This window comes from Ursus americanus, chromosome 17 (genome assembly GCF_024610735.1).
Source record: "Ursus americanus isolate L20-20 chromosome 17, mUrsAme1.1.p, whole genome shotgun sequence".
Lineage (NCBI taxonomy): Eukaryota > Metazoa > Chordata > Mammalia > Carnivora > Ursidae > Ursus > Ursus americanus.
In genome coordinates this window covers 19,433,283-19,446,753 of record NC_142143.1, presented here as the reverse complement: position 1 = coordinate 19,446,753, position 13,471 = coordinate 19,433,283, and the positions used below count along the sequence as shown (strand labels likewise).

General features: G+C 38.3%; 1 protein-coding gene across 14 annotated transcripts in view; it reads left to right on the top strand.

The window, feature by feature from the left end:
* Window positions 1-12,161, top strand: part of MYBPC1 (myosin binding protein C1) — an 83,376-nt gene extending 71,215 nt beyond the window's left edge. For 7 of the 14 annotated variants that reach the window (XM_045779663.2, XM_045779660.2, XM_045779657.2 and 4 more), the window contains 5 exons: window positions 1,614-1,753; window positions 4,105-4,264; window positions 5,305-5,441; window positions 7,094-7,280; window positions 11,882-12,161. In XM_045779663.2, coding sequence (XP_045635619.1) covers window positions 1,614-1,753; window positions 4,105-4,264; window positions 5,305-5,441; window positions 7,094-7,280; window positions 11,882-11,982 — 725 coding nt within the window. In that variant the 3' untranslated portion in view covers window positions 11,983-12,161. Of the gene's footprint in view, window positions 1-1,613; window positions 1,754-4,104; window positions 4,265-5,304; window positions 5,442-7,093; window positions 7,281-9,005; window positions 10,182-10,488; window positions 10,532-11,881 lie in introns of those variants that run through there. The other 7 variants (XM_045779664.2, XM_045779661.2, XM_087868823.1 and 4 more) reach the window with 4 other exon arrangements.
* Window positions 12,162-13,471: the final 1,310 nt, after the last annotated feature.

Sequence of the window (13,471 nt, the reverse complement as noted above, 5' to 3'; positions counted from 1 at the left end):
AAACCATAGTAGATTCTAGACATAATTCAACATGTTTCCTACTACACCTAAAATTTGCTAATAATAAAGTTTTAATGGGGAATGAAAATTTTTTAAGCGTAAGGAAGATGTACCTAAACAGTTAAACACTAAATTGGTTGGTCCTGTAGGGCTAGATACTCACTCACCTGCCCAAACAATAAATAAGGGTAGTTCTTACTTCTGTCTAGAGTTAGGGGAAGAGAGGGAGGGTGTCTAACAGATGGACCCCTCTCACTTCCTATAATTTTTGCCATGTCAAGAAATACATTTAAAAGCAGAGCTATAGAAGCCTTCTTTCCAGTCATTTTAATTACTATATTTCAGCAAATTTGCGGAAACTAGGAGTTTTCTCACCAAGGGAGCAAGTTCCTGTGGCAGATTGGATGAAAGTTCATGCCCTTTAAATTAAGTACTCTCTTCCTACGGGCTAAACCTTCTTGATTTTTGTTAAGTTGAGAAGAGCGTTGAGGCTAACCGGTGCCCTTGGACCTGGCCGAGTTCCACTGGAATGCGAGCCCCCATGGGAGTGTCTGGAAGAGCACTGCCCTCTGAAAGAATTTTCTTTCCTACTTTGCCATGTAGTTACTTTATCAGGTAGTTATAAGTGCCTGGGCCATTGCTTGCACACCCAAAGTACTCAATAAATAATGGTTATCATTTTAGCTATTTTACTAGTTCCAAATTTATGTTGGCAGAGCGATAGAACAAGTTTTCCTCATGCCCGTTAAAGGTATCTTTTGGGTACAACAGAGGAACCCACTCACAGGCTGTGGCCTCCGTGCCTCTCACCAAAAGCCAGAGATGCTTGGCCCAGATGGGCTCTAGGATTTGGAGTCCAGGGTCAGCTTACATTTCCCATTAGGCAGGGTAGCCTTGTGCTTCATTGCCAGTAGCCTGCCCTTGGAGGGCTGGCTAATGAGGTTTGAAGTTTCATTTCAATTTTCTTTTCAAAATCCTTTTCTTTCCATGAAGATGAAAGTCAAGAGTTTCCAGAGAAGCTTAGCTGGAGTGCATTCCACTTCTCTGATGTTGAAGAAGGGTGAGAGAAATATGGGTAGAGATGCAGGGAAGGAAGGACATTTCAAATATCCTCCTGTAATGAGTTACAGCAGTCCCCTTTATCAATGGAGACATGTTCTCAGATGTCTGAAACCATGGGTAGTACCAAACCCTATATATGCTATATTTTGTTTTATATATCCATTCCTATGATAAAGTTCAATTTATAAATTAGGCACAGTAAGAGATTAACAACAATAACTAACAATAAAACAGATCAAGTATAACCATATACTGTAATAAAAGTTAATGTGGTCTCTCTCACAAAAGATCTCATTGTACTATACTCACCCTTCTTCTGATGATGACGTGAGATGATAAAATGCCTACATGATGACATGAAGTGAGCTGAATGACGCATGCAGGCATTATGACACAGCATTAGGTTACCATTGACATAGTGTCAGAAGGAGGAGCATCTGCTTCTGGACCTCAGTTGCCCACAGAAAGCAAAACCACTGTTAAGGAGAGGACCACTGCATAGGTTGAGAGGGAAAGTGATCTCACAGTGATGCCATGAATTCATCTTATAGACCGTCCAGGTCCACCTCAAGTGGTGAAGATTGAGGATGTCTGGGGAGAGAACGTTGCTCTATCATGGATACCACCAAAGGATGATGGAAATGCAGCCATCACAGGGTATACGATCCAGAAGGCTGACAAGAAGAGCATGGTAAGGTCTGGCTTTCTCTGGTTCAGCGGCAGCAAAATCACTTTTTATCAGAGATAAAGGTGGAGCATGAAGTCCTCTGTGGTGAGGAATGCCGGGGGGGGGGGGGGCGTGGGTAACAATGTGGCGTCATGGAAAGGGTAAGGCCTTAGGAGCCACAGAGAGTTGGACTTGAATCCCAGCATTGCCACTTAAGAGCACGTGCACATGGACAGTCACTTAACTTCTTTGATCTCCATTTTCCTCATCTATAAAATAGGGACATGAATCCTTACTTTGCTTGGTTATTCTGAGGCTAAAACAATATAAAGCCGCTGGCAGAATGTTCAATGGAATTTAATAAATTCATTTGTTCACCAAATATTTACTCACTCTGGATTCTGACTCAAATTTACATCCATGTAACTCTTCCTCCTTATAAAATAAATGTTGGGTGACATGGACAGAAAGACACCAGTTAGAAAAAGAAAGGTTCTAAGGGAATAGCATGTGCAAAGGTCCTGAAGAAGGAATTGTGTTCCAGAAGCAACCCAGACTGACTTGCTCACCAGATTTTAAATGTTAGAGGTATTCCTGCATCAGAATCCATCCACTACACCATACTATTGCCCTACCTATAAGTGAATGAATGAATAAATGACTATTTGGACACACAATGGCATAGAGCCATTTTTCATTCTCACAGGAAGAGTACAACATCATACTTAATGATATTGATAGGAAGTCCTTAGGCATTTACGCCAGTAGATCTCAGTAAGAACTCTGCTTATGAAATAGCATCAGATTGTAATTTCATGGCCTAAGTTATAAGGGGGAGAGGGTTTTGTTTGGCTCTTGTTTGGACCCTGGCTCTTGTTTGGACCTTGACCCAGATACTGGCAGTGAATCCAGCGGTACCGGGGTTCTTATAGAGGGTCCTTCAGGCACCCCCCCCCATTTTTCCGCCCCCAGCATACCTGCCCAATGTTTGTCTTCTTAGATATCCTGTCAAGTCCAGGTGAACCAGGACTTTCTCAATGCTTCATGTAACTGAGTTCTACCTGGTGACAGGGGCTGATCCCTAACCCCTGCACTCCTGTGTTTCTGTTGCATTTCAGCAGGGACAGACCTATAGACCCAAAGATGCTCCCTCTGCCCATTGTAAGTCCCAGGAGATCACCACACCATTGTCTCATTGTGGCTACAGGTGCTATTCTTCACTTAAATTCCTGTTGTCATTTGTAACTTCATAAACATTGTTTTCATCACGTGTGCCAACGCATTAATTTATTCATTCGTTTACTGTGTGTTGAGCACTGTTCTAGCTGCTAGATCAAAAAAAAAAAAGCAGTCACAATCTAGGCAAGAAGAAAGACATCATAATACCAAATGATAAAACAATACACTAACTGTTGTAATAAAGTGCTTTGGGAATAAAGGAGGACATAACTACAATTGTCTGGTGTCTTAAAAATATCCAAAAATCCAGAGATAACGATGGCCCCTAAAAATTCCTAGAAAAATCCTTTTCCTTTATGAACTTTTTGTCAGAAAATGTATTTTCTCAATTAGTGGTAGTAAACATGCATGATGCAGTGTGGCTCTTTACTGGTTGCAAAATAAACTCTGAGACCACTGTGTTTCTCAGTATGGTGGGGAAAAAATTGAAAAGAAAATTACTTGTTTTAGCTATTCATTCTTTCGTTCATTCAAGTAGCCAATAAACACTTATTTTTTGCTTAGTATCTGTTATGTACCAGGTATCATAATAGGCACTGGAGAAACAGGGCTGAGAAGAAAAATCTGTCTTTACCATAATGGCGTACCCATTTCAGTGAAGGAGGTAGAGAGTGAACAAGTGAAATAGTAAATAGATAATGTAATTTAAAGTAGCAAGTTCTGTGAAAAAAACCTAGCCAGGTTAAGGTGATAGAATATGACCAGCCTAGAGTGGTGAGAGGGTAAATAATAAATATTAGGCAAATTTTTGGGTGATATTAATTTTTCTCTAGTGATTTAATATCATCTCTTCCTCAGAATAAATAAGTTTAAATTAAAATTCTATGATGATACTTTGTTATACAAAAGCTAGGTGTCAGACACTATATACTTATGAAGAAAATATAAAGGTAGGAGTTCACATCTAGGGTATATGAATCTAATGTGTAAATGAAAATTAAATTATACATAGTCAAGTATAAGTCTATTGTAAAGTATCAAACAAATTAAATGTACATTGCTATTACTCTCAATATAAAAATCAGCACTATTTTTCTTTTAGCTAGTGAAACATTCCCTGTTCTTTATTCTAATCAACAGTGGGAATATTTGCCTATTTTTAAATGATTTGTCTCAAAAAAATTTTTTTCTTGTAGGAATGGTTCACTGTCATTGAGCATTATCACCGAACCAGTGCCACCATTTCTGAACTGGTCATAGGAAATGAGTATTATTTCCGGGTCTTTGCTGAGAACATGTGTGGCCTCAGTGAGGACGCAACAATGACTAAGGAGAGCGCTGTGATTGCCAAGGATGGTGAGTTAACAGTGGACCGACATAAAGAGGGTTCTGGACTCAATTCCAGTATGTGGGGTGGGAGGGGTTATTTATTTATTTATTTATTTATTTATTTATTTATTTATTTATTTATTTTACTAGAGGCTTCGCTACGTAGGCATGGTTAATTAAATCACCGGCCTTTGTGATTGAACTCAAGCTCCAGCCCCTCTCCCCTCCCTGGAGGTCTGGGGATGGGGCTGAAAGTTTGAACCCATTAATCACAGGGTTGGTTTCCCTGGCAACCGATCCCCATCCTTGGGTCCAAAGGTTACCTCATTAATGTAAAAAAGACCCCTTTACAACTCCCCTCACTTAGGAAATTTCAAAGATTTTAGGAGCTCTGTGCCAGAAATGTGGCCAGAAGACCAAATATCTACTTCTTATTATAAATCCACAATTATAAATATATAAATCCACATGAATATATAAATATATATAAATCCACAATTATAATGTCCACAACTGGACATCTGGAAACCTCAGTTTTCCATGACTAGGTAGAGAGGCCTGGAAGAGGACATGTGACGAATGGGAATTCAGAAACTGATAAACACACATTTTTAAATTGTGGTAAAAATGTTCAAGTAAAGTGTTCACTTTACCAGTAAAGAATTTTTTATATTTATACATTTTTAAAAAATGTAAGCTTTAATTCATTCCAGTTTCTGGGCTGTGGGTCTAGCAATGGCTCAAGTCAGAGGCTTAGGGATTTCATTTCAAATAAGCCACTCTCCTTAAAGCCCTTTCTCATTGCTTTCACATTAAAGCACACTGTTGCTCAAAATACTCAGACACCAAATTCTTCTCAATATTTCTTTCATTGTCAGAGGACCACGCTGGCTTTCTGTCCCAGATGGGATTGGCTGTCCCTTTGCACCCTTCAGAATGAATGTCGTGTGTTCACCCATATTTTTACATGTTTTTCTAAGCTCAGGGGAATTTTAATCATGAGTAAAATATGCCAAGAATAATATATTCTCAGGCCAATTTGTGTATTTCTAATGCTTGTTTCTAAGGTAAAATCTACAAAAACCCAGTGTATGAAGATTTCGATTTCACAGAGGCACCCATGTTCACTCAGCCTCTGGTTAACACCTACGCTGTGGCTGGTTACAATGCCACCCTGAACTGCAGTGTGAGAGGAAATCCTAAGGTACCATTTTTTTTTTATCACATTAGTTAAATTTAAGAATTAGTCCCAAATTCCCTTTTTTATATTAGACACATTATTATTGTGGGTAATAATATAAACTGATCTTCCAAGGCTATTGTGTCTTTCTCTGGGATAGGAAGAAGGGGGCAGCGTTATGGTGTTGGTGGATAATGAGGTCTACCATTTAAATATAGTAATAAAACATGCTTATATTTCTTTACTAACTAAAGGATACCTACTAAGGAAAAAACAAAACACCTGTTCTTAAAAGAGCTGAGAGGTAAAGAGATGGAATATTATTTCACCTGAAAAATTAGGTGGCAATATTAATTCATCAAATTTTCTGAAACAGATCAAAGCAAATAATGATGATATTGTAATGCAAGGCAGGATTTAAAATGTGCTGGGGTAAGGGTACAGAGTACTAGGAAGGAAGAAATCACATCTGATTGAAGAGATTCAGAAAGGTCTTAAGATTTCTTGTTGGCATTTGAAAAGAATAATGAATTAATGAATGTTGCCCATAGAGATATCTGTTGCTGGATAGCACTGTGGGAAAAGTGCTCTAGAATCTGGAAAAATTGCGAAGTGGTATTTTTCCTGCATTGTACCATGAGCAGGAACAGAGGAGTCAAGGGAGAAGGTAGACTGAGGATGAGAGGAAGATCCTGAATTCCTGTTTAGTTGGAAGTGACTTCGATATATCCAAATGGGAATGACCAGGAGGGAGAGAAGTGGTTCACCAGAGCTGAGGAGAAAGGCCAGAGCTGTGACTCTTGATTTGGAAGCCCCAGGCATGGGAGTGCTACATCCCACCTCTTGGAGCCAAAGCTCTAAAAAGGAATATCATCAAGGAAAGACAGTAGTGAGTGAAAAGCCAGAGTCCAAAGCGGAAGCCTCAGTGAATGGTCCCATTTGAAAGGAGGAAGGAGGAAGGAGGAAGGAGGAAGGTGATGGTATGAAGGAGACAGAGTCGCAAGTCTCCAGGGTCTGAGCAAGGCTAAAGGATTTAAGAGGTGGAAGAGAGAATGTGGAGAGTACGCATTTACCAAAGGGAGGAGAAGACAATATGGGAAAGGAGGGGAGGGTCAAGGGTATCAAGTATAATTCAGGGGCCAAGGAGAATAAAGTCGTCTTCCAGGGTGACTGGTCATTACTGATCTTGCGTTATCTGAAGTGGACCTATTCCACCGGATGACGAATAGAGGTGTTTGAGGAGAGATGAGATGGTGGGGAGGCATAAGCAGCACATAAAGATTTAGAAAAGAACGTAAGGAAAAGGAAGTGAAGAAAAGCAGATGGTTATGACACCTAATGGGGATTCTCTGGAAAATGCCCGCGGTATACACTCTCCAGGATGAGCTGACCTCAGGGACCTGTAGATCAAATTGGAACGCGTCTGAATCTGTTTGGGAAGAGAGCCCCAGAGCTGTCCTCTGAACAAGTCTGGCTTGCTTCTTCAGAATGCTCATTCGTCTTCTTGCCAAGCACTAAGCAGAATTTGACTTGAGAGAAACAGTGCTCAAGCAGATGTGGATTCTTCTTAGATGTACTTTCTTTCTAAGCCACATTTTAAAATCTGGTCACTGGTTTTAATGGTCTGTTACTACGCTAGGTACTGATATGTTCTGACCCATTTACTTCAATCTTAGCCCAAAATAACCTGGATGAAAAACAAAGTTGCTATTGTGGATGACCCAAGGTACAGAATGTTCAGCAACCAAGGGGTCTGTACTCTGGAGATTCGCAAGCCCAGCCCCTACGACGGAGGCACTTACTGCTGCAAAGCAGTTAATGACCTTGGGACAGTGGAGATCGAATGCAAACTGGAGGTGAAAGGTATGACATCGAAGATCTCGTGTATAGACTAAAATGAAAGAAAATCATTTAATTATTGCCCTTACCGCAAAATCCAAACAGTTTGCTAAAATATCTGGGGGTGGCAGGGGAAGGGGGGAGAGAATTCTGGGAGAGAAGACATTATTACATTCTGCACTCACTCTGATTTATTTTAGTAGAGTGATTTTCATCTCTTGCAATTCTTGTTAACTAAAGGAATGTTAATTTCAGTGGAATGCTAGTATGTGTACAGCACAGTGGGAATGAATAAAGTCAGAGGGATATGACTTTGGTGATATAATCCATTTATTAGGGAAAAAAAGCCTAGTGCAAAAGCTCATCTAATGAAACTGCAATTAAGGAGTTTATACTATTTTTAATTAGTTTACTGTTTTGTGAAACTTATATATATATGCGTAACTTTGCTGATTTAGTGTTTACTATTGCACATGTAGAATATAGCATATCCATATTATAATCAGTTGCTTTTAAAATCTCATTAGAGAATTTTCATTTATAGATATGCATTTCATTTATACTAGTTTTTAGTTTTTAGAAGTGTTGCAACTAATGTAAACCAAGAAAACATGTAAGGATTTATGTGGTAGAAAAGTCTCTGAATAACCTGTCATCTTAATCAGTTTTTATAGTAACTGAGTATAATTTTTATACTGAAGCTTTTTTTGACAATCAAAACCTACTTTGGGATACCATGAGAACTCCTACAAATGTCAGAGTCACTGTTATGAGATAATGGGTGACATGATCCAAATGTCTTTTCTCTTTTTCTTGTTATATTATATTGCCTTTCTGTGATAACCAAAATCTTTATTTTTTTCTACCTCTCTGTAATGAAGAAATAATGATCCAAAAATCAGAAAGATAACTTTGTAAATATCTATTTAGAAAAAAACATAGTAAATACTTAAGCTATTAATATAAAAAGAGGTTTTAGTCCTAAGTCTAGTATAAGTACATTAAAGATACTTCTTGAAAAAAAATTTTTATAACTTAAAAAAAAGTATTCTTTCTCTATGATTTCTATCCATCCTCAAGTAATACAGTATTGTAGATTCATAACTGAACAAGAGGAAATTTTTTTGTTTTTTCTCTCAAATATAAAACAATAATATTCTTAGAATATGTCAAATGTGACTATTGAGATAGTGTTTACAAGTTTAAACATTATTTTAACTGTTTACTAGCTCTAAATGCAGGCTAAGTTAACAGTTGCAAATATATCTGGTTTCTCAACCCCTAGCCTTATTATTTTCAAGGTATTGTTGGTACTTATGTCTCAATATCCAATAAAGAACAACAACAACAGCCCACTACCACGCCGGCATGCTTTGAAAATAAACAGATGTTGCTAACGATATAAAATGATTATTTCACAAATGGTTAAACATTTGGGGTCCTCCATAGAAGCAAATAATATTGTACATATGGATGATATATCCTTTATAGTAATTGTATAGTAAGTTGGGTAGTGATTGCATTTAATAATACAAGTAATGTACTCTAGTATGTAAGTTCATAATAAGGTATCAACTGTGCTGTATTGGTGAAAACTTTTGGTCCTAAGAGTAAAGCCAAGATTGTTTATCATCAGATTGTTATCTGATAATAGGTGACTTGAATCAAGTTAAGCTGTGAAAAAAAAAAAAAGGTAAGAATGTCAACCGAGAATAAATAAATACTGGTACAAATATTCTAATTCTACAGTGATATATCAAGGAGTAAATACCCCTGGACAACCAGTCTTCCTGGAGGGGCAGCAACAGGTTTTAAAAGTTCATATCCCACTGGATATTTCTACTTTCTGTTCCATTCCTCTTACATGAAATCGCACTTTGCATGTAAAGCTTGACTTTCTCATTTGCTTTTCATTGTATTTCTTAGCAGCTCATGGCATACGGTGTTTATGCCATGAACAGGAAGGCCAAATTATTCAAGGATATTAATTAATGTAGGCACTATGTTTCGTCAGAAAACTAAGTACCATACCACACATCCCCATAAATAAAGCCAGAGAGCTACATTTGAAGATGACCTCATGGTGGACATCAGATGATTAAAACTTGGGACTCAGTGGCATTTCTTTAATATTTTCATTTTTTCAATATAGAGAAATATGATCTTCCTTTAAGATAGTTTCCACCATAGTTTCCTTAGATTCGTGTTAAAATTCAGAAGACTGAATGTTTTTAAATTGCTAAGCTGTAGAAAAAGTGTTCTGGACATTTTTGATGGAGAGAGGACACAAATAGAATATTTGGAAATATTTGGATCCAATATTTGGAAACTTTCATATTTAAGATTTCCAATGAAAAACTTACCAGTAGAATATCTGTGACCCATCTATCTGTGGGGCACTTGGGATATTTTCATAGGACCAAAATTATTTCATTTATGAACTTGAAAGAAAATTTCAGGCCCCATTACTAACTCTATGAAGCAATAAATGAGTCCTATTCTATATGTATAATGCACCCCCACTTGGAAGAATGAATTAAGAAGTTCTTTGGGTCTGGGTAAGCAACCTGACGTAAACTCTAATGATGTCAATTTATGCCTGAGTTTACAATTCCCAGAGAGAAGGTCAGCTTGCGAAAGATGACAGAATGAAGGCTCTTTCTTTAAAGTTTTATAGGTAATACATAGGGTCACTTTCTAGTCTTTGTTTAAGCCTTGTGTTGATTTAGATCAGTTATATATAATCAGTTCAGAATACGATATTATCGAATATGCTAATCTAATATTATATCTACTTGATAATTTTGCCTTTTAGAATTTCAACATATATATATGTACACTAATGCTTTGTCTATTGTCTCTGTTTTTCTTTTGTTGAAAAACACAATATATATATGTTGTAGGTTTTTTTGTTTTTTTTTTTAAGCTAATGGTTTGGAAGCTCTTACCATAAGTATTCCCTGTACAATCAGATTGGCTTTGCCACCTGTTCGGGCAAAGTGGTTGTGCATATTAATAAACGTTTTACATATTAATGATCCTTTTGAAGTGACTGGATCCCTGTCCTTCATTCCATGCGCTTCTATTCTCCTCCATCTTTCACATGACTAAGGATTAATGAAATCACCTCATCATAATCGTGACTATAATTTCATCCAACAAGTACTCAACTTCGGTTTTAGCACTTTATTAATGCTTACAACGTCTCTCTCTTTCTCTCTCTTTCCCTTAGTCGTAGCGCAGTAAGGATTTTTGAATGTGTATTATCATCTAAGGTAAGCTTTCATATGGTTTTGGCATATGAAGCTTATGACTGTCATAAGCCATACAAAGCCTGTGGAGTATGGCATGATTTTCATTATGCAATCCAATGAAAATAGACTGTTTAAAATCTCTAACTTTGTAGTTTTAATTTGTGTTTAAGGATCTTGAAATTAACAGCTAGTGCTTATTCATCACAGCAATCTCCTGTTGACGTGCAGCGAGTTGTGGAATGCGGTAGCGCATGAATTACAGCATTTAATGTAGGTACAGATGATACCCAGGCATTCTGAGCGCTTTGCATCAAGGAATGGACATGTACATAGTGGCATCGTTTCTACCAATATGTGACTTGAATTTTTTTAAAAAAGGAGAATGACTTTCCCAAATTTGCATTAAATAAGTTTTAAGAATGTTCAAATGGCATGCTGTTTTTGCCTGGACGTGAATTTATTAGCAAGTAGTGAAGCACTTCCTTAAAGGACCATGAATTTTTATGGTTTTTTTCATGGGGTATTTTTATTTTTTTAAATATAATTCAGAAACCTGGAAGGTAAGTTTGAAATATTAGTAGGTGTCTCACCTTCAGAAGGTTTTGGATGGCTTTTACTCTTGTTAAGAAAATCTTTCCAATTGGTGCACTTTTGACGGGGTATAAATAGCCAAAGTTAAAGGAGTGGTCCCTCTTTTCTTCTCCAATGTGCTTGAGTAGGAATTCTTTGTGCTTAATTTAAAAGAATATTAAAAAGGGGCACCTGGCTGGCCCAGTCGGTTAAGTGTCTGATTCTTGATTTCCGCTCAGGTCATGATCTCAGGGTTGTGAGATTGAGCCCCACGTCCAACTCCACGCTCAGCACAGAGTCCGCTTAAAATTCTCCCCTTTCCCTCTGCCCCTCTTCCTGCTCGCCCACACTCTCTCTCTAAAATAAATTAATAAATAATAACAATAATAAAAGAACATTAACAAACAGGAAACAGCCCTTGCCACTGATTCATAACACGGCTTGCATTTATTCTGCCATTCGGTCAGAAGGCTTAAATCATCTGTAGAAGAATCCCAAAACCTCCCCAAAAGCAATAGATACTTTCCAACCAGTCAGGAATTTCAACTAAGATTGAATAATAGCAGGGAACAAAAAACTGCTATGGGTCTGCCGGGAACTTGCTTTTTCTTCTAGTTGCCAAGTGCTTTAAATTTTAAATGTACTAAATCCAGAAGGTTTCCAAGTAGGGACTGAATGAATCTTTGTAACTAACTGGAACATAATTAGTCACATTTCTAGGCAGCTAGTCAGGAAGTAGTATTTGAGTAATCTTTTGCGTAGACGGTTTTGACTTTGCCTTTTCCTCTTTGTCCTCTCTAGGTGGCCTTTCCTTCTGCAGGCTCCTCTTGCAAGGTGTGCCTCCTAACATAATTGATTCATATTTGCGAGACTCGCAATCAAGCAATCCCGAGGAATACTAAGGGCTTGGGCCCTGCCTACCTACACTCCACTGCTTTGAAATCTGGTTGCAATGAGAAAGCATTTTCTGTTTTTCCACCAGGCACTTAAGTGTGGTCGTTTTCTTTCCTCCTGATGTTGAAGAAGAAGGAAAAAAATGTTTGCACGGATTGCTTAATTAAAAATTGCATACAAAATTTCATTTGAAGTCAGCTTTTTGGTCATTATTGCCTGTGCCTGGTCACTGTACTTTACCAAAAAAATCAAGCTATAGAATTAGCTAAAGCAGTTGTTTTAATTTAAAATAGTAGGCTGTAAATGCTTGCTTTTTTTTCCAAAATAAAAACATATCATACAATACAGCACAGTCAGATCCTGAAAACCCATCTTGCTCTTGAAAACCCACTCTTTTCTTGATCTTAGGGATTTTTCTAAGCAAAGCAGGGCTGTTTAGTTCACACACTCCTGCTTAACACCAGTGGATCTGTCCCCTTTTTCCCATTTGAATTCTCTGTAAGACTTCATAAAGTCTTTCAGATGAGTTTTCTCAATGGAAGGGAAAACGTATTCTGTAAATGGTACAATAAATCTGAAGTGCTTATGATGAGGTGACATGGTGTTCATTTATGTGTCTGGGGTTGGGTGCTCAGACAGAACTGAGGACAAAAGGCTGGGAGCTGGGGTGCTACCCAACTTGGGCCTGACCTTCATTGTTCTCTGGTGCGGCCTCCTGGCCGAATGCACCAGGACTTCTGCCAAAACAGCTAGTCATGGTGACAGAGAGCTTCTGCAGACTGCAGAGCAGTTACAGATCCAGAGTTTGCTGATGGCAGCCTTTCCAGCTGATGGAGACCGTCAAAATCTGGAAGCTGAGACACATTTGTAGGAGCTCGTCATCTTCTTGGCGCCTTCCTCTCACTCTTCCTGACATTCTACAGAAATTTCAGTTCAGGGAGTGGAGTGAAGTGTGAGTAGGTCACCTCACCGCTATTGTTCACTCCCTCGCCTCCCCGCATTTCTTCTTTTTGGTCTTTTGTCCTAGGAGCTAAATACATTGTGACCTGCAGATGGGCCCATAGCATCCTGGGACCGCATTTGAAAATATCTGCTCTGCTTCCTTTCCAGATGAGGGCTAGGAAGTTGTGGTGGTCATGCTCCCGGGTTGATGTGGGTTTCACCAAGGAAGGAGTGGCTGATCCAGGTAGTTGTAGTACCTTTGGGAATAGCAAGGGACAACTCGTGTTCTTGTCCAGACTCTGGCCTCTTCTGTTCTGTTGGGTTGGTGATCTTGCCTTATTGGTTGTTAAGAGTATTGGCTACCATCCCAAATCTCAATAATTGTGAAATGTGTGAAATCCCTATGTAAATATCCATTTTAATCAGAAAATATACTTATACATTATTTTATGTAAGAGAAGTCTGGTGTATCTATAAAGTCAAGAAGATCATATCTCTGTGTGCAAACCCAATGAATGACTGTCTGGCAAAACCAATCAGTTTGGCTGCTGGGTC